Source organism: Neolamprologus brichardi, chromosome 6 (assembly GCF_056152115.1).
Source record: "Neolamprologus brichardi isolate AB-2024 chromosome 6, ASM5615211v1, whole genome shotgun sequence".
Taxonomy (NCBI): Eukaryota; Metazoa; Chordata; class Actinopteri; order Cichliformes; family Cichlidae; genus Neolamprologus; species Neolamprologus brichardi.
In genome coordinates this window covers 33,506,303-33,526,445 of record NC_142109.1, presented here as the reverse complement: position 1 = coordinate 33,526,445, position 20,143 = coordinate 33,506,303, and the positions used below count along the sequence as shown (strand labels likewise).

The 20,143-nt window shown below is 40.0% G+C and overlaps 1 protein-coding gene across 4 annotated transcripts in view; it reads right to left on the bottom strand.

The window, feature by feature from the left end:
* The window catches only part of rptor (regulatory associated protein of MTOR, complex 1), a 229,137-nt gene that overhangs the window by 183,965 nt on the left and 25,029 nt on the right, over positions 1-20,143 (bottom strand). For all 4 annotated transcript variants that reach the window (XM_087842157.1, XM_087842154.1, XM_087842155.1 and 1 more), the window contains exon 4: positions 15,572-15,654. In XM_087842157.1, the coding sequence (XP_087698283.1) occupies positions 15,572-15,654 (83 nt within the window). The remainder of the gene's footprint in view (positions 1-15,571; positions 15,655-20,143) is intronic.

Below are 20,143 nucleotides of genomic sequence, written 5' to 3'. Positions count from 1 at the left end.
TCCTGACATTCCTTCACTGTCCAAATGTGTTTAACTTTTTTTGGCAGCAGTTTGCTTATTTAAATTTAAGACATGTTTTTATTTTAATTAAGTTTAAAACTTTTTTATTTAATGTAAAATTATATTTTGTTTTAATTTTCTTTCAAATTCTTCAGTTGCTGAAGGGGCTGCATAGTTTTCATAAACTGCATAGTTCAGAATAGCTATAATTGTACCAGATGGTTGTTCAGTTAAGTTGGACTAGACTGTAATACAAACCGTTCAGTTTGTCAACAATAAAACTGAAATGAGAGAAAGACTGAGTGTGAGACTTTGATATTAGATAAAATGAATATTGATAAAGTTTATCTTTATGTACAGAATCTGAATATCGCAAAATATTTTAAAAAATTGCAATAATATCGTATCGTGCGTTAAGTATTGTGATAATATCGTATCGTGGGATGTATGGTGATTCCCACCTCTACTAACCCTTGGAGGTGGTGGGAATTCCAGTTTGGATTTTGGATGTCAAGACACAAAAATATTCACTTATTTATTCATTTTAAAAGGATTTCACAGATCAGACAAAAAAGACTCATGGACCCCAAAGCAGGTCAACAGAGAAAGGTTTTTAATTTGCTCCCTAGTTGGTGTTAGAGAACAGTAAATGTGGCTTGTACTGTAAAAACAGTAATATTAGAAAGTCTGACACCTATAAAACATTTATGTGATTAGTGAAGAGCCCACATTGAGGACTTGACTGCGATTTGATTTGACATCTGAAACATGTGTCTATGTTCCAACTAAACGTGAGGCTCTCTCTTCACAACATGACTGAAAATCTTCAGCAACATTGCACGTGCATTCATCCCTGTGTGGAACAACAGGCTCGGTGGAAAATGCAGACTAAGGTAATTGTCATGTAAATAGACCATTTTATGCCAGGGCAGTGAATGCAAAGATCATGCCACAGATACTTGACAGATGATGGTTACTGACAGAGACAGACCTGACTGCCAAACATTCTCGAATACTGGCCAAATATCCCCTACCCAGCTCCATCATAATAACTAAAATGGACCCACTGGTGCAGCATTATAGCTGGTCTTTATCACAAAAGCCAGTAGAGTATTGTGGTAAAAAGAGAGCAAAGGCAAACCTGTGGATTTACTGATCAGTCTAAATTCCCACCCACGAACTCCACTTAACCAAAAGAGTAATTTTGCAGGCTGCAAAAGTGAACTTCATCCAAAGGTTGTCTGGGCTGAACCTTGGAGATATGGTGAGGAGCATCAGAGGGGTGTTTAGGGAACTAGGACTTCATTCAACTACGACAAGGCCTAGGGTCAGACCCAGGGAGAGGTGGCGAGATTGTGTCTCTCTGCTGGCTTTTGAAGGCCACACAGAAAAAGAACAGATGGATGGATTTTAACATTTCCAAGTGAAATATGATTATCTTAACATAGTTATTAATCACAATAATCAAATAGGTAAAATCTGTTTACTGATGCTTTTTAACCATGTTGACCATCTTTAAATCCAGGAAGGAATGCTGCAAGTTAAATGTTTGACCAAAAGCACTCCATGTGAAACGCTTTTCCTCTAGGGACAATTTTAAGAGGCACTTGAAGAACAAAAGGGCTTTTGAATTTAATATTGCAGCTACGGCTGGCTGAGTAGGGCTATGTTAATAATAAAGAACAGAAACATAGACACGGGCTCTGGATCATCAGTGAGAAGGAAAAGAAGAGTGTGAGGAACTGAAGTGACTCAAATGACTTGCAAAGCCACAAAAATGTCTTCGGGGACGACTGGGTTTTGCTGTTGCTGTGCTTCACTAAAGTAGGAATTCAAGAAGTACTACGCTGATTGGATCTGCCCACAATTTGTACCATTGTCCTTGAGCACACCCATGAACCGGTGCCTGCACTCTGTTCAGCTGGCAGGCTGTAGGACTGGCATGCACATGCCGTCACAGCGGCACATTTTACATACTGCTTAAAAAATATGAATGAAGGGAGCTGTATCCTTTATCTCTGTCCACTGAGTCACATCCTGGACTCCTGTGTTGTCCCCTCCTGCTCTGCATCCTCTCTAAATGGATAATGTCAGCACAAACACACACACACACACACACTAAGGTCATATACATTTATGCAATCAGGATGTAATAATAACAGTCACACACTCATCATTAGTATCTGCACACACTCAAGCTCAATGAGTGCAAACACGAAGAGGTGACTCACTGTGGAAACAGCAGCGTCCATTCATGACTGCTGACTGGGACACCAGTGCAGCTTCCCACTGAATTCAGTCCCGTCTGTGATAGCAGGTTTTTGCAGGTAGGATGCAGACTATCACAGGAAATTACTTTCTTTTTTTAGATCTACAGCTACATACTTTCACTTGGCCAGAATATTTTAAATTAACCATATTTATATACATCTTTAAATACAGGAGAACATGCATTCTTCATTGTATTATTCAACTGCTTGATTTCATGCTATCTACACCTTTATACACAGATCAACCAACACGTTCTCACTCCCAAAGCGTAACATTTTACGCTAGGTGACAAATCGTCACCATATTACGTTTTCGGCTACCCACCACGTTCCTAAATGATGACCTCGGAAAAATGAGGAAATATGAGAACCGTATGGACTCAATCTACACATGTTCGCTCTTTTTCTTCAAATCGCTTAGAAACACGCTATTTAACATCATTTAAGTCCTGTTTAAGGTGAGGGAAAAGGTTATGGTTAGGGCTAGGGATAAGGTTAGGTTTAGGGCTGGAACGTCGATTACCGCGGGAGCGTCATTGCACTGGATTTCAGCCATAACCCGCCGTGTACCATAAGAATGCCGAAAGTCTCCTTTCGCGTTCCTCAGGAACGCCGCGGGACGTGACAAAACGTCGCCATGTTACGCCTCGGGAGTGAGAACGGGCTCCATCAACCATGTCTGAGTAAAGGATTTAATAATGATCCTAATAAGTCTTATAATAGTAACATGCCCAAACAGAGAATTATACTTTTGTAAATGGAACTATAATTTAAGAATTATACCATTTATAAAAAATACTCCACTATGAACATGAGGTGTGACGAAAAGGTTCTGAGGAGGGGCTCGTAAAAATCTGAAACCTGTCTTGGTTTAAAACCCATTTTGCCTCCACGATGGGCACTCGATCTCCTCCAGTGTGTCAAAACACAAACCCTTCTATTTGATTTTTTCTTTATTTTTGGGAAGTTGACGGTATTGCAGCGAGTGAAATCACACCAGGTCCAGGTGTTGAAGACTGTGTAGGTGTAGCCAAAAAAGAAAAACCTATGTTTTCAATGGGCTCTGAGACAGCACGGCGTGGCACGCACAACAGTCACAGGTTAAAGCAGAAGTCCATTTTGACAGTGTAAACGTGTGGGTTGAATTCACAGTCCACAACCCCATGAATTCAAATATATATATATATGACAAGGATGCTCTAGATTTTGTGCCTCATCTGATGTGCTGTCATTGGGCTTTCATACTGTGGACTCTTCAACTTAAACCTGCCCAGTTATAACAGCAGACCCGTCTCCTAACACCAGCGATGAACTCCTTCCACATGAAATTCAGGACAACTTGAAACAAAAGTTTGAGGTTCACACTGAAACTAGAATATACAGAGCAGGCAGTCAGAAACTATTCTTGTGGATCCAGCTTCTCAGAACTGTTTGATCACAAGTGGTATTTCAATCTTCCAAGAACTTATTAAAGTAACTTTTTCCCCTTTAATTCATCATCCATCTGCAGAATATTCATTTCTCCAGTTTATATGTGATACACAACTACAAATATATACTGCACTCTGTTCGCCGTCTCGTCTCTCAAGACCAGTCGCGCAACAACAGGCGGTAGGTACATGTGGATGTGGTGATGCAATTGGGACACACACACACATCAATGGTTACTAACACTTTAGCGTTAAATCTGATCATAAATATAGCAAAATACCCGGCCTTCAGATGTCTCATCTTTGGAGATCTGTGCATTAAACATCTCTGCTCTCACTTTGCCTCCTTCCTTTTAATGTAGATAAGATAGAGCACCTTTGCTTCTGAAAAACACTTAGGAGCAGCACATGCTACTTTAAAAGGAATGATGAATTTACTTGTTTTCCAGGAATGAGCAATCAATGAAACTGAAATGCTTCACTCACCCAAAACACACCACATCCCATTTCGTGTCCAACCTATAAGCTTAGCTGACAACCAAACAACCGTTCTGCATTATCTAGAGTTAACTTCCTCCTAACCATTAACACAAGATGAGTGCTGTCTCCAAACTGTCGCCTTCCTCATAAGCACACTGTCCAGATGTAATGGTAGATGTTCATATTTCCTCCAAGAGGCTAATGGTTTTCTCTGGCCGGCTCCGGCAGGACTGAGTGCACGAGGGAAGTCAAGGAGAGGTAATTGGGAATGTTTCTGCCTACCGCTATTCCCTGTACAGCTTCCCATACATGCTAGTCATCAGGAGAACTCAGATGGGTTTCAACTGATGTGAAATTCAATTCAGTTCAATTCAATTTATATAACCAAATCACAACAACAATGGCCTCGAGGTGCTTTATATATGAAGGTATAGACTTCAAAGGGAATAATGTAGTGTAAGAATGGTGTTGGTTACTGAATTAGAAAGCTTCAAGAGCAAGTACTGAAGCTCTATAACCAGCAAAGCCAATAAAAGGTTGAATTAACTTTTCCTCAAGCAGCTGTGATTTTTTTTTTTAAATTCAAAAACCAGAGTGGTGCTCTTGTTTGTTTTTTAAAATGGGAATTTTTACCAATTTACTGAGACACCCAGTCGTATGCTGAGCTTAAATACACCGTCAGCACACAGTGAACAAACCACATCTCCCTACTGCTGGGCAAGCAAGTCCACATACAGCGACATCCTCACGTGATTTGTGTTGTTTTTCTCTTTTTGCCCTTGCTTTATTTTTTCTCCACATGATACAACTTAAGCCGTGCAAGAATGATAAAAATGAACAGTTCCCCAAACACCAAACAGAGGAAAACACTGAACACACTGATGGGTGCGCCTCAGAGAATATATCACTTTTCACTGGTTGTTTGGCTGGAAAACTATAATTACGGATTCGTACTCAGTGTTGAGCCGATGATGCCACTTCCACAAACTCTAGCAAACGGTGATTGCCTAAAGTCACATGGGCATGTCACTTCTGGAAATTCCCTCAGCAGCTGAACATGTCTGCGGTTCAGTTTCTGTTATTGAATGTGAAAGTCAGCTTCCTTCCAAGGGAGACAAAAACACAGCAGTTAATTAATGTGTCATCTTTGTCCCCTTTGTTGTTCCATAGATTCAGTTACTACCTAACTGTCTTGAGCTTAATTTAAAAAATAAAATGCTGTTCAGACTGCACATTCACAGTGTAAGAAATCCCCAACAATCATATGACCCCCTAATGAGCAAGCACGTTGGCGACAGTGGGAAGAAAAAACTCCTGTTTGACAGGAAGAAACCTCCAGCAGAACCAGGCTCAGGGAGGAGTGGCCTTGAGTGAGGGCGAGTGTACGCACTAGTGGTTTTTAACCTTTTTGTCTTTAAGCCAAAAGGCAACTAAGATTTCACGAAACACCTTTTATTCATGTGTGCGCAAAATATCCCCCGTTTTATTTTCGGTGCTTTCTTCTAATAGCAGCTCATTTATGTTTGTTTTTTGTTTTTATATGAGAACAAAACTCATATTCATAGTCTTTTTAGAAACTTGCTGCTCCCGTTTAAGCATAAAATAGGCCACGTTTCTAATAAAAGGCATGTTTGGTTACACCAGGGCTCGCAAAATCGCTAGCCCGACGTCCCGGGGCTAGCGATTTTTCCAGTCGGGCTACCAAAATCCATCTCAGCCCTGCCCGTCAGGCTATCATAGGAAGGAAAGATATGCTTTTGCATTCTTTCACAAATGTAGCTGAGTAATTATGTCATCGGCATCGATGAGCCACTGTCAATATGTGACACATGGAAATCGCGTTTGAATTTGCGCTTGTTTTTTGCTTTCACGGTCCACTTCATGGACAAAAGAATTTCTGCGGCTGGAATATGACGAGCTAAATAACATAATGTTCTGCCAGGTATGTTGTGAGTTTCCCTCGATTTCTGAGTCGACAAGCGCCTTTGTTACTGGGACCAGTCATTTTAAGAAAGACCCCATCAGAACCCATGAGAAATGCAAGAAATGCATTATTGCTCAGTCTGCAGAATCTTTCCCAGAACAAACACCAATTACAAAAAACATACTAAAAATAAACCAAGCATAACAAGAAGTCCTGAAAAAGCTGTTTAGAACAGCGTACTATGTTGCAAAGAGTGAACTACCATTGGCAAGATTTAGCAGTCTTTGCAAACTTCAAAAAGCAAAGGTCCTAGATCTTGGTTCCACTTTCCTCTTACTGAACACTGATTCATGTTCTACACAGTTCTTGCAAGTTTATAGAAATTTCTGTTCAATTAGAACCAAATATTTGAGTTGATGATTGTAATTTGTTGTTGTAATTTGCGTTTTAAATATTTTTAGATTGATGTTTTGTTTCCTTTACAATATTATACTTTAATGTATAATATTGTAAAGGAAACAAACCATCAATCAAAACATTGTCCTCTTTTTTTTTTTTTTTTTTTTTCTTTTTCTTTTTTTTTTTTTTTTTTAAATTCGGGCTACTTAAATTTATTTTGGGCTACCAAAAACTGAAGAGTGCCTGCCCAAAGAGCTACCAGGGATTTTGAAATTTTGCGAGCCTTGTACACGTTAGACTGCATTCCAGTTGAAGCCATAAGAAAGGCAGATTTTATTGGCACAGTGGCACAGGGTGAAAACCTCTCTGCATATCAATACAGGATTATAAATCAGGCTCAAGTCTGGGGGGTTTATTGGGGGGGTTTTAAGACCGCTTCAACACACCTTTAAGGAACTAAATTCTAAAAATGCTCGATCCTTTAACTGCACTCAATCTTTCTTTAACTCTAAACACAAAGCCATCCTTAAGGTTGTCTATCACATTTCAGAAAGTTCCCTAAAATATTACACAACTTTTTGACTGAGTAGTATCCTCCGTGACAAACTAAAATCCTCACACTGAAAAAGTGGAACTAAATTGTTATTTTCTGGCAATGTGGCAAAATGTCCTGTGACGATTGGATAAAAAAAATTTTCCCGAACACAAAAGAACATTTGCCGTTGCTCTGCTATGACAGAAATAACACGCAGCCAATCGTAGCATTACTTATGTAAAATATAAAAACAGCTGGCACAACAGGTGCCCCACTGGCTCATGCTCACCATGTCATTACTAAAGGAAACCGTAATGGCCTTTTAAAAATACAACATAAGAATGTAGCAAAACCAAAGGCTGCAAAGTGTGTTGCATCATTAGCAGCTACACAGAAACCCTTCACTTGTGCTTGTCCTCTGCTGTGTAGCGTGGCGTTTCCAGGGTGATAAGAAAAGACTGCAAATCTAATCAAAGTAAAGTCTTTGAGGTTCAGCTCAGTGATACATTATGTAAGAGAGGGGTAGCCGAGCGGACGGCAGGGGTTCACAAGCTGTAGCCAGGAAGGAGAGCAAACTAAAGAGTGGGTAGGCATGAGAGAACACCATGCCGTTAGATAAAAATACCGAACCTGTTTAGCAGCAGCAACATGTTCAGCAATTTAGAAACAATGTGCTGGCTTTGAGAAGCCCATTTGACAAGACAAGCACATCGCTTTTCATCTAGATAACAAACAACCAGCAAGTCAAGAGGGGGGAGTTTCAAACTAGATTCCCAGACAAATAACAGAGAGGACAGGGAGAGAAAAAATGGTAACGTGCACAGAGAAAATGAAAGTGAACAAGTGAGGCTTGAAAGGGAATAGCAGAGCAGACGAGGCAAACAGAGAGAAAACTCAGAGAAACTGAAAACTAAGGTACTTCTAGTTTCTTGATGCCATGTCTATGAAACAAAAGGAGTCCTTGGTTGAGTCCAGTCTGAGCTCTGTAAGATAACAAAATTAAGCCACAGTCAATAGAAGTACAGACAGCAGAGAAAGAAAAAGAAAGAAAAAGATGGTGCTCAACAAAGATGGCTGACAAACTTGTGGTGGTGGCAGCACTGTGCAAAAGCAAAGTGACGAATTATCAAAAAAGAAGAAGAAGGCTGAGAGTTTGCAAGTGAAGGAAAATTTTAAAAAATATTCAATTTATCTGAAGCCTATCCCAGGTGCTATAGAGCGAGGAGGCGGGGTACACTCTGGACAGTTTGCCAACCTGGCAGGGCCGATACCGAGATACAAATAACCATTTATACCTACAGCCAATGAAGGATCACCAATTAAACTAAACCCACAAACAGTTTTTGGAAGTATGGGCAGAGAACCCATGCAGACAATCAAAGGCCAGATGGGGGATTCGAAACCAGGACCTTCTTGCTGTGAGGCAACAGTGGAACCATCAGGTTGTGCAGATTCTGGTTGATGGTGGTGCAAAGCCGTTCTTAGTCAGGGGAGCAATTTGTCTGTCTACAAATATTCAATATGAATAAATTATTCAATTCAGTTTTATTTATACAGCGCCAAATCACAACAACAGTCGCCTCAAGGCGCTTTATATTGGAAGGTAGACCCAACAATAATACATACAGAGAAAAACCCAACAATCATATGACCCCCTATGAGCAAGCACTTTGGCAACAGTGGGAAGGAAAAACTCCCTTTTAACAGGAAGAAACCTCCAGCAGAACCAGGCTCAGGGAGGGGCGGGGCCATCTGCTGTGATTGGTTGGGGTGAGAGAAGGAAGACAGGATGAGACACATGCTGTGGAAGAGAGACAGAGATTATACAGCAAGTAGTCCCATGTTATGTAAAAAAAACCAAAATCAGAACAGGTGTTAGTTGTGCCGATTTCCCCAATTGCTGATCAGTGCATGCTCTGCCTCATACACTGCAACAAAGCATTGCCAATTTGTTACTGTGATGTTCAGCCCTAATTTATAAAAGATAAGAGGGGGGGGGGGGGGGGGGGGGGGGGTTTCTAATAGGTACAAAAACTATACAACTGCCGCCAAAAAGCATCTTTCACTTCACTCAACTATTCAAAATTCCTGCAGAGGCGGCCAGATAATCTGCATCCTACTATGCAAAACCCATCAACAAGCAGAAAGGATGTCTTTTCTTCATTGTAGTGCAAGGAAAACAGACAGCACAAAAAAAGAAAGAAAACCTCAAATGAATAAAAAAAAAAACTCCACAGGCGAAGAAGAATGGTAAAAATAAGAAGACAACAATAAGGATGGACACGGGAGAATCTTGATTTGAGGTGGAGTGGAAAACAAAAGGTCAGAGAGAGAGATGTTAAGGGAAGAGAGGGTAGGTTGAGTTGGTAGAGAAAGTGAGTGGGCAGCAGCCAGGACAGAGTTTGCCTTTCTCTGTATGCTTTGTGTCCATGAGGGTTAATTTAAGAGTACAGAAGCAAACAGAGAAACAGATTCGTGACAGCAGGTTGGCACAGCTAAACTCCCTGGGCAGCTCAACTGTTGCGAATGCTGCTCTTACATATCAACATGACGGGGATGGAGGGCTAAGGGGGTGAGGGGGAAAAATGGCTTCTCATTTGGTCTAATATTCCCCATCTCGTTTCATCCGAAATGAAGTTATTACACAATTTCTCAGTGCTGTCACAAAGCAGGTAATAACTGCAGTTTAATTGACTGCTTTGTCAACGCTTTATGTAAGGTGTGTTGGCGAAAGCTGCACTCCAGTGTGGAGCTGCAGAGCTGCGAATCCTCCGGCTGGGAAAAGGAACCGCTTTCTCACCCTCCCACACCTCCTCCTGCACTCCTACCACCATTTGCTGCTGACCTGTCAGGTCAACCAAGCCCGAGCCTACATTCCTTCAGCTGCCGTCTCTGGGGACGTTTCTTCCTCCACCCTCCTCTTACCACACGTGTTACTTCTGAACTCTCTTACCAAACAGCCACACACTGTTGTATTTTTATTTCTAAAGCCTCGTGATGCTTTTTGGCGGGTATGTAGGGTTTTAGCAACACGACAACAGGATGAATTGAATTTCGATCCTCTGTAGATACTATAGCACCAAAATTGTTTTACTGGCTCATTTTTTTATCTTGGTTTTTTTGAGCGTGGCATCTCCACCTGAGCAAAAAGAGAAACTAAAAAGAGAAAAAAAAAATCCATCTTGTTCAAAACCTCAGAGACCATGTTCACATTCTGCTACCACCTCTCAACAGAAAACAAAAAAAAAAAGGCCATGATCAAATCCAAAACTATATGAGCAGATTAAAGCATATTCGCAGGTGGTTTGAAATCGAATTCAAACCCAATAGAACCAAAAGAAACTCAGCTCAAGCACTCAGATCAAATTTCAAGTGTTTGCTTATTTTTTGGAGTCATTCTCCAGAGGACGCCTGTCTTTCAGGAAGAACAGAGGGAAAAAATATATATATAGGAGAGTAAAAAACAACTAACACTAAACTACCATGCATGGGAAGTTAATCCCCCCCTAAATAATAAAATGAAAATAAAACCAGCTGAAACAACATTGTGATTTTAGTTCCCGGACAGCTTCTCGAAATGATGCCACACATCAGCAGCATATAGTCACTACAAGTGTCCAACCTCTTCAGTATTGCCCACAGTTTCCTACAGTTTATACACCAGATATTACCAATGTTGCAAAAAGAAACCTTTGGGGGGAAAGATCTAAACAGATCAAAGGGTGAGCTGAACTTAAACTCTGATCAGATAACTTTGTCTCTAGAGATAATTGACAGTATTTCAGAGCTTGTCAGTGGATATCTGTGGTTTCTAAAAAGATAATCAAAAGCTTGTTTGTAGTTTACAGTTGAATGTTGGCAAATGCAGTCCCTCTTTAGTTCTCACCCCAACCGGTCGCAGCAGATGGCCCCGCCCCTCCCTGAGCCTGGTTCTGCCGGAGGTTTCTTCCTGTTAAAAGGGAGTTTTTCCTTCCCACTGTCGCCAAAGTGCTTTTTCATAGGGGGTCATGTGATTGTTGGGTTTTTCTCTGTATGTATTATTGTAGGGTCTACCTTCCAATATAAAGCGCTTTGAGCTGACTGTTGTTGTAATTTAGTGCTATATAAATAAAATTGAATTGAACTGAATTCAACCACAGCCTGGCCAAAAGGACCACAAGCAGACTGCAAACAAGACAGCTTAAGGTACCAAAAACCTTCACTAACCCCGCTGCTAAGGTCTTCCTCAGGAAGACTTGCATCGAGCATTTAATAGCCAGACACGTAAAGATCCATGAAGTGTACACTGAGAAAAGAACATGGCAGTGTTTTTGTTTTCTGAAATATTTAATTTATACTCAAAAATATGCAATCATATTTTCATAACAGGTTACTTTGGACAGAGAAACACTGAGCGGTTCACGGAGTTCAACAACAGATGCATCTTCCTGCTCAACGAGCTGAACATTATAACCTTCTCGAAAGCAGGATTTATTGCTTCCTTCATGACAGACTGCTGTATTAGCTTCGCTGGCTTTAGCAGGTAAAGTGAGCGTGTCTGTCAGACTTCTTTCAGCTAATTCACCAACAAAAGCAGTGGTGCCAATTTGTCAGCCATAATCCAATATCAGCACATATCAGCAGCATTTATTAGAAATATTGGCCGGGGGATTAGATTTCATCCTGAAGGGGGGGAAAAAAGCCTTTTGTGATTTAGTCAGCGTGGATCTCTATGTTTGTAAAAAGCTGAAATAAAATCTGTTAGATCAAACTCCTACAAATGCTGCAGCTTGCACCATTACGGTGATCCATGTCAGTGAATGGCAGATCATTGTCTAAACACTGGAAGCGCAGTCAGTCACTAAGATGAGATTTCCTGCTGTCATGGTGAGCACTGCTTTGTTGCTTCTTTGCTTTTTATGTCCAAACAGAGAAAGTTTCTCTACACTTATACTCCATCTCTTTTGCTCCTTAGAAAATAAAAATTCTTCTTTGGGAGACTTTTACTTTGGAGGAGTGTCATGTGCTCCAATGACTTCCCAATTTTTGGAGGAAGACAAAAGCACCAAGGAGGCTCCGGGAAAAGGACAACAGCTGCTGCTGGCATGAAGAATAAATGTATACACACATATAAACTTAGAACAGCTGAGTGTACAAAAACACATAATGTGTGTAAGTATGAATTACAGTCAAGAGCATGTGGGCGTTTTGTTGGCATACTGCATATAACAAGTATGTTTTCTGAAATAAACTCATATAATATCTTAATATGCGTTCTCTACTGGCTGATTGCTTGGTTGATTGATACTGGATTATTACAGCTATATGTTGTCCATATTTCTCCAATATGAAAATCTGGGAAACATGCCTAATTTAGAAATGATGACAAAACAGAGTTTGGCTAGTGGGGAAGTTCAGCTAGGGCTGTGCGATATGACCAAAATCTCATATCCCGATATAAGAATTCTATCGTCCGATAACGATATAAATCACAAAAATGTAACAATTTCTGTAAATTCTGTGAATCTCGGGCAGCTCGACTTGCGGGAAGTGTTTCCAGCTGCGCGTCATGTAGCTGGAGTCGAGTGTTTTAACCGATGCATGAAACGATACATTTTTAGACATAAGTTGTAACGGCCGCCGTTTCTTTGTGAGTATTTATTACACGGCGTGCTGCGGGGAAAAGCCTGTTCTAACGTTTGAGTCTAAGGTTTATTTTTTAGCACCTGGCGGATCTTTTTTTGCTTCTCATCCGTAAATAATCTGCTCTTTCACGTGATTCAGTTTATTTTGAAAAGTCTCAACAGGATCTTGAGCTTTATTGTGAAAGGTTTATGTGGAACATAAACAAGCGGACACGCGATGGTGTTACCGTCATTGTTGCTAACCACAACGCATAAAAACAGGCGCTTGTCTGTCCGTAGTGTGTTTATATTAAATATAAGAGAAAGAGAGAACTTTAAGAAATTAATATAGCCACTACAGTGACCATCAAAACGATGAAAAAATATTGCCGTAAACAGTTTATTTTGCGACACCACGAAACAAACGATAGCGTAAAATGAAACGATAGACGTCTTTATATTGTCATCCGACATATATCCTTATATCGAACAGCCCTAGTTCAGACCATCAGTTTTAATACTTTTCAGTGTTGTCTGCAGGACACAGTAACCCCACAGCTGGGCAGACAGTGGTGACCTCTTAAATACAAGTCTAAAAATTAAACCGGCCCATCCCATCCATTAGCCAGAGACCAAAAATTGACAGTTTTCCGCTAAAGGGCCAATCGGTCTCATAATTACGAGTTGATCTGCTATAACTCTTTACTGCAGCTATTGCATCACTGCAGACTACAAGAACTGTGGCAGTTCATCATGCTGCTAACTCTGCAGGCAGGAATCTCCCAGTGTGGCATCTGCTGTTTATTTGTTTTCAGAGCTCTGAGATGCACACATAGACCGAGTTATTTCCCATTTCTCCCTTTTTTGCTTACAGAAATTTCAGTAAAAGTAAATATGGTTAAACATTTATTAGCAACAACTTGAAAAAGAACTAACATTTTGGAGGCCTACGCACATCACAGCCCTACACACGCATGGAGAAAGCTGTAGACCAAGTGGGATCACTGCGAGTCATTTTCAGTTGGTTTTTATTTGCATTTAAAAAAAAAAAAGTCTGAACACTTTTTGTTGAGCTTATTTGAGTAAAACTGGAAGAAGGTCCTGTAAGCTGACGTAGTTGTGAGAAAGTGTCCAAGTTATTAAAGGTTGGTGTAATTTAATTAACATACATTAAAAAAAAACTATCTAAGAAAAGTAGGAATAATAAATATGCATGATGTCAACTGTAGTTCTTAGGAAGAAAATCTGAATCAGCACCTCAGGAAAAAGAAAATCCAGACTCAGTTTTCTGAGACACTGAATGAGTCAAAGAGAACTTTAAACAGCCTCTAAACTGTCGCTTTCACATGTAATGTCAGACTGAGCCCATGTGACAACAGAGCAGTAGACAGTCCAGAGATTTCACAATAGCAAGGGGCCAATAGGTGTGTGCTCCCTCCTGTATGGTCTACCCCAGTACTGACACAGAGTTGCCTGTTTTGTACAAAATGTGAGAAACTTCAAACTAGGGCTGCCACGATTAGTCGACTAGTCACGATTACGTCGACGACTGATTTAATAGTCGATGCGTCGTTTGAAGCTTTGTAAGATCACAAAAGACGCAGGAATAAGTAGTAGGATTTAAGAGTGTAATAACGGACTGAAACAGAAGATGGCAGCACTGCATGTACAAGGATGCCAGCTGCCGTTAAACCTCGAAGAAGAAGAAGCTGTGTCCCAGAATTCATAGCGCAGCCCAGCTCAGTTTCCAACAATGGCGGCAGCTAGTTAGTTTTAATATTACTCTTATTATTCTTTCTGGGTCACAAAATAAACGTTTAACATATTTTCAGGCGAGAATGTAGCTGTGTAAACCTCAAATATCTGCTCAGTTTATCAAGACGCCACATATTTTCAAAAGCGCTCCGACGTTTTCGGAGACGTCTGTTACCCACTAGCTCGATAGCTAGCCGGGGGCAAGGCTCACTAGAGCCGTGAGAGCACCGGACTCCCGGCAAATCGTTTTCAAACCCTTCTTTCGCTACTCAGGTTAAACATGATATATAAGTCACTTAGATAACTTAAAAATGTTATTGTTTGGCTTTTTCAGTATTTTATTTGTTCCTGAGTAAATCGGTTTGGCTGAGATTAAAGTTATAGTTTTTACACAGCTGAATAAACGTCAAGCAGATTAAACTCCATCAAAACAATCTGCAAATGTCATTAAAATTTAATAAACTCTCATCTTGTCTTTATTTTTAGTTAGCACATACCTTAAACACTTAAAGCTGTAAGCTAATGATAGTTATATAAGAGCAGATGCTGATGGTGCAATAAGCTGTATGTTTTACGTCCAATGGATGCATGATCTGATTAGTCGACTAATTGCAAAAATAATCGTTTGTGGCAGCCCTAGCTCCCTCCTGTATGGTCTACCCCAGTACTGACACAGAGTTGCCTGTTTTGTACAAAATGTGAGAAACTTCGAACCCGATTGTTCCACTGGTGTCTGAAATGTATGAAAACAGCTTTGCACGCTCTAAATTAGACCCAGGAACATTAAATTAGGAGTTACTGTTAACACAACAGCTGAACATCTTCTCATCAGTGTTGTGCACAGTGAAATGTTTTTGTCTGAAAACTCTCATGACGAACAAGCTGATGTTTAAGTTCCCAGAGCTTTAAGCAAAGATCAGTCAAATCAATACCAGAGTACCAGGAGGTGGTGGAGGAGTCATCAGTCTAATATTCAAAGAGTTTACTGAGAGGTTACTGCTTATTGAAAGGTAGGTGATTGTTCAGTTCAAAGAACAGAAAAGTGGTTTAATGGATGCCAAAAATCAGTCAGTGATGATATTATTTTAATTTATTTTGATTCATTATCCAACTCAGTCCTGAACAGAAGTGGTGTGAGTCTGTGTCTGTGGCCACAGTATCGGTTAAAGACTCACCCTGGGCTGCCAGTTTTCATACTGCTTCTGCAGGTTGGCCCCGATGGTCTCCAGGGCCTTCTGTGGACTCATCGACAGAGGATCTGGGAAGCAAACACAAGAGTGTAAACACACTGCAATTAACACAGACGCATACAGACGCACACACGGCAAAGAAAATAGCCATAACTGAGCAAAACCACACAAGTCGATGTAGAACTAACAAACCAGCCATATAATTACTGCTTTAACGTTTAGTGATTAAGAATTCAGCCACGCCACGAGTACAAAGAGAAGTTGTTGAAGTTGTTCGTTTCAGCATCAAAGGGACATTTCTTATTAAATCTGAAGCGGGGTATGGGAAAATAGCAGCAGCCGCTAAGGTTGAAATATTGATGAGAGTAAATCAATATGGCATGAAGAAAAGCAGAATATAGATAAAGGACAGATCAAATTCTGCTCAGCGGGGAAAAAGATGTATTAGTAGGTTTTTAGGGGATAGTGATATGCAGAGAATGAAATCATTACTGTTCTGATCAATGAGGACTATTCACATTAGATCACAACGCCTGCATTATTTTACATTATGTCTAATGTACATAATACATTTACAAATCATATATAATATTTTGTTTAGAAATGACACAAAAATAAGAAAGAATTTGACTATTCAGATTTGAATATTTGAAATGTATTGATCATAAAATCCTTTTCATTCATTTGCACTTTGAATTTGTCTTTAATGACTTAAAATATTAGCAACATGCTAACAGGGGCAACTTCTCTGGTTTAAAAACAAAGATCAACTGTATTAAAGTCTAAGGGGAAAAGACCCCTGCACTTATTTGAATACTTCCATTAAGACTTTATGGTCTCAGTCACTACTTTTAAACATTATTTATTAGGGGTGGGGGAAAAAATCGATACTGTGTAGTATCGTGATATTTTGTTTGCTAATAATGTATCGATACAGGGACAGCAGAAATCAATATTTTGTTACAAAAAAGGTTTTTGTGCTCTGACTTCAGAGCATGTTGATCCTTTTTCTGAGCAAGAATCCTGACATTCCTTCACTGTCCAAATGTGTTTAACTTTTTTTTATGGCAGCAATAAACATGACAGTTTACTTATTTTAATTTAAGACATGTTTTATTTTAATTAAGTTTAAAACTTTTTTATTTAATGTAAAATTATATTTTGTTTTAATTTACTTTCAAATTCTTCAGTTGCTGAATGGGCTGCATAGTTTTCATAAACTGCATAGTTCAGAATAGCTGTAATTGTACCAGATGGTTGATTCAGTTAAGTTGGACTAGACTGTAATACAAACCGTTCAGTTTGTCAACAATAAAACTGAAATGAGAGAAAGACTGAGTGTGAGACTTTGATATTAGATAAAATGAATATTGATAAAGTTTACCTTTATGTACAGAATCTGAATATCGCAAAATATTTTAAAAAATTGCAATAATATCGTCTCGTGCGTTAAGTATTGTGATAATATCGTATTGTGGGATGTATGGTGATTCCCACCTCTATTATTTAATAGAACATAAACTTCATTTTGTAACTTGTGGTCCCATTAGAGCAAAAAGAAAGAAAGAAAGAAAAGAAAACATGGTCTGTTTTAGCATGTGGCTACTTAGAGATGGACAAGTTCGTGCCACATTAGCGCACATCGTCCCCAGATTCTCGTCCAGAACCACTGTTCGCTTGTCACATCTGGTTTTAAAGCACTAACAGGGCAACATCATAAACGCTCAGCTCGCCACTAACCAGCTATTACGCGCTCTATGGTCACAAAGCCTTGCTCTCTCATCTCAGGCTCAATCCCATCTGTGTCTACTCTGTGAATGAGTCTCTGAACTTGATGAACATGCATCTTGCAACATAACGCTTCTGTTTATACTGCATACACTGGCATCGCAATTTCCTGCTATGGTGCAAAGTGAAAGGCAGTTTCCACAAAACCACACACACACACACCAGTGAAACAAAAAGCAGATGTGAGGTTTTTGTTTAGCTCCCCTCCTCCCAATCTGCGTGTGGCTCAAGCATCCATGAGAGATGAACACTACGGTGCATTTTAGGACGTCATCCCAGCCTTTAACACTTCATACACCCAAATGGCTTCTCACAAGCCGAGTGGCAGGTCTATAGAGCGACAGCGTCCTCAGAAGCCACTGAAAAACTTTCAGAAACTTTAAGAGCTGTGTTTCCACTTTAATGTGCTTGCCTGACTCCTAACAGTCAGTCAATCCCAGGGGAGCAAAACAATGTTTTTTGAGGTTCCCATTCAATGGAGACGGTTGTGTTTTTGTTCTGTCACATTATGTGGTTCCGGTGAGGGCAGACTGCTTCATCCCTGTGTGACAGAGACCTTATGAATTTAGCTCCCACGGGAAAGCTTGAGAATATCCCTGAAGTGAAAGTTCAAGTTTTAGTGTCATGTAAAAGTCACGGTGCTCAGTAGTGCTGAACACTATACACCGCCTTGCTCTTTGAACCAAAATTATTTTTCACCCAAAAAAGGAAGAAGTCTGTTTCAGCCCAATAAAGCAGTTTTTCGATCCCTTTGATCACCACGTGTACAGTAATGATAGCAACAACACGACTAAATGGCAACATGACACAATACAGAAATAACTGTACGACTTTAACCATGTAACCTCATGACAGTCTGTTACCAAACCAAGAAAAAATAAAATGTGATTCATCCTGAAGGCGAATGTTTGTAGTGGCTTTCACAGCAGACCTGCGTTACACTGCTACGTATAACCTCGCGCTACCACCGATGATTTTTGACAATCGAGATTCACATACAGGACAATTCACGAAGTGTGTTCTTTGCATAGTAACTTGTCCAGCTAGTACAGGACCAACACAGAAAAATAACTACTAGCCAATATATTATATTGATACCTGTCGTAAATATTGTAATATTGTCGTTTTCAATAATCCAGAAAGCTGGCTGTAAACAGTACACAGTTAAAAATGAAATCACAACTGTCGAGAAACTGATCGATGAGTCCGTGCACATCTTGTTTTTTTTGTTTTGTTTTCTTGACCATAATGCCACTGAAGAAGTGCAGAGAGGCTATACTGGATATAGGGAGAACACAACACCTTAGGGAGGGCAGTGTTTCTAAAAACAATAACAAAAGCTCAACTTATAAAACAAAACGGTATTTTCAGATTTTTTTCGCGCCACGTTGTAAAGCACTATCAAACCCCTCCACACACAACTCTGCAAGAGTGTTCAATCAATCAATCAATCTTTATTTATAAAGCACTTTTCATACAAAAAAAATGTAGCACAAAGTGCTTTACATGGTTAAAAGCAGCCCGCCCCACCCTCCAACTCACTCCCCACACTCTCATTAACATAAACGATGGGAATACACACATATCCCCCCCCCCACACACACACACACACACACACACACACACACACAAAGAGTAAAATTGGGCTGGGTACGCATGAGCCAAGTGAGGAAACACTATCACAGGGAGCCGTCTGCACCGGGAGCCGGACACAGACCGCAGCCTCCAGGCTGGGCACACAGCAGGAGGGAGGCAAAGAAGCCCCCCAGCCAGGCTGAGAGGACCCCCAGAGCCCCAGCAGCCACGGTGCAGAGAGCGCCCTCCGAGGAAACACTGGAGATATGACACAATAGGATATATACAGGGTAAAAAGATAAAATAAATAAGAACGGGATACAATATAAATATAAATAGAGTAAGAAGATTAAAAAATGAATAAGAATAAAAACAATAAATATTAGGTAAAACCTAAATTAATAATAGAATAACAGGATAGAATAAATAAGCATAAAATAAATAAACGTTGCATTGCTCAAATTTTGTAAGCGAAGAGCAAGCTTCAGCCCGTCTGCAGCTTCAAATCACAAAAACCTGCAGCTTTGACATGAAGCGAGGACAGAAGCTGAGGTGGCCACAGTCGCGATGCAACTTTTTTTAGCAGTTTTAATAAAATGGCACGTGTAAAACCAACTGTAACCCTGTCAGCTTACCAATTTGAATAACTTTCACAAGTCTTCACCTCAGCGCTCGGCAGCTCTCTAAAACGTGTTCCTGAGAGAAAACGCTCCAGGTATTTTGTACTGAAAACTAATATTTTTCTCCATATCTCCCCTCTCAATTTTATGACATTTCTCTACTGTCTGCTCTTTTCTCTCCACACATTTCCCTTCAGATGTCTTCTAAGATAACCCTTGTTACTGTCATATTTCAGGCCTGCTTCCAGAATAAGATGACTGGGTGCACATCAAAAGTTAGTGAGGCTGATCAGCGTACTATGGATAGTCCTGGAAAACGCCAGAAGATATTCTAATGGGTGTCACACCACATCTGTAATAATAAACTGAGGTGTAAACACTCGTCATTAAGGGTACAGAGGTGGTCGTAAAATATCATCTTTATGAGCAGAAAAATCACAGCTGCACTAAATTAAATTTAAAAGCACTTATAATAACTTATCTGCAGCGAATCTGGATAACGCAACAATCAAGAGATAATGAATGCATTAGTGTGTGTAAGATATCCGTTTGTTGACATTTTAGTTTTTGATCC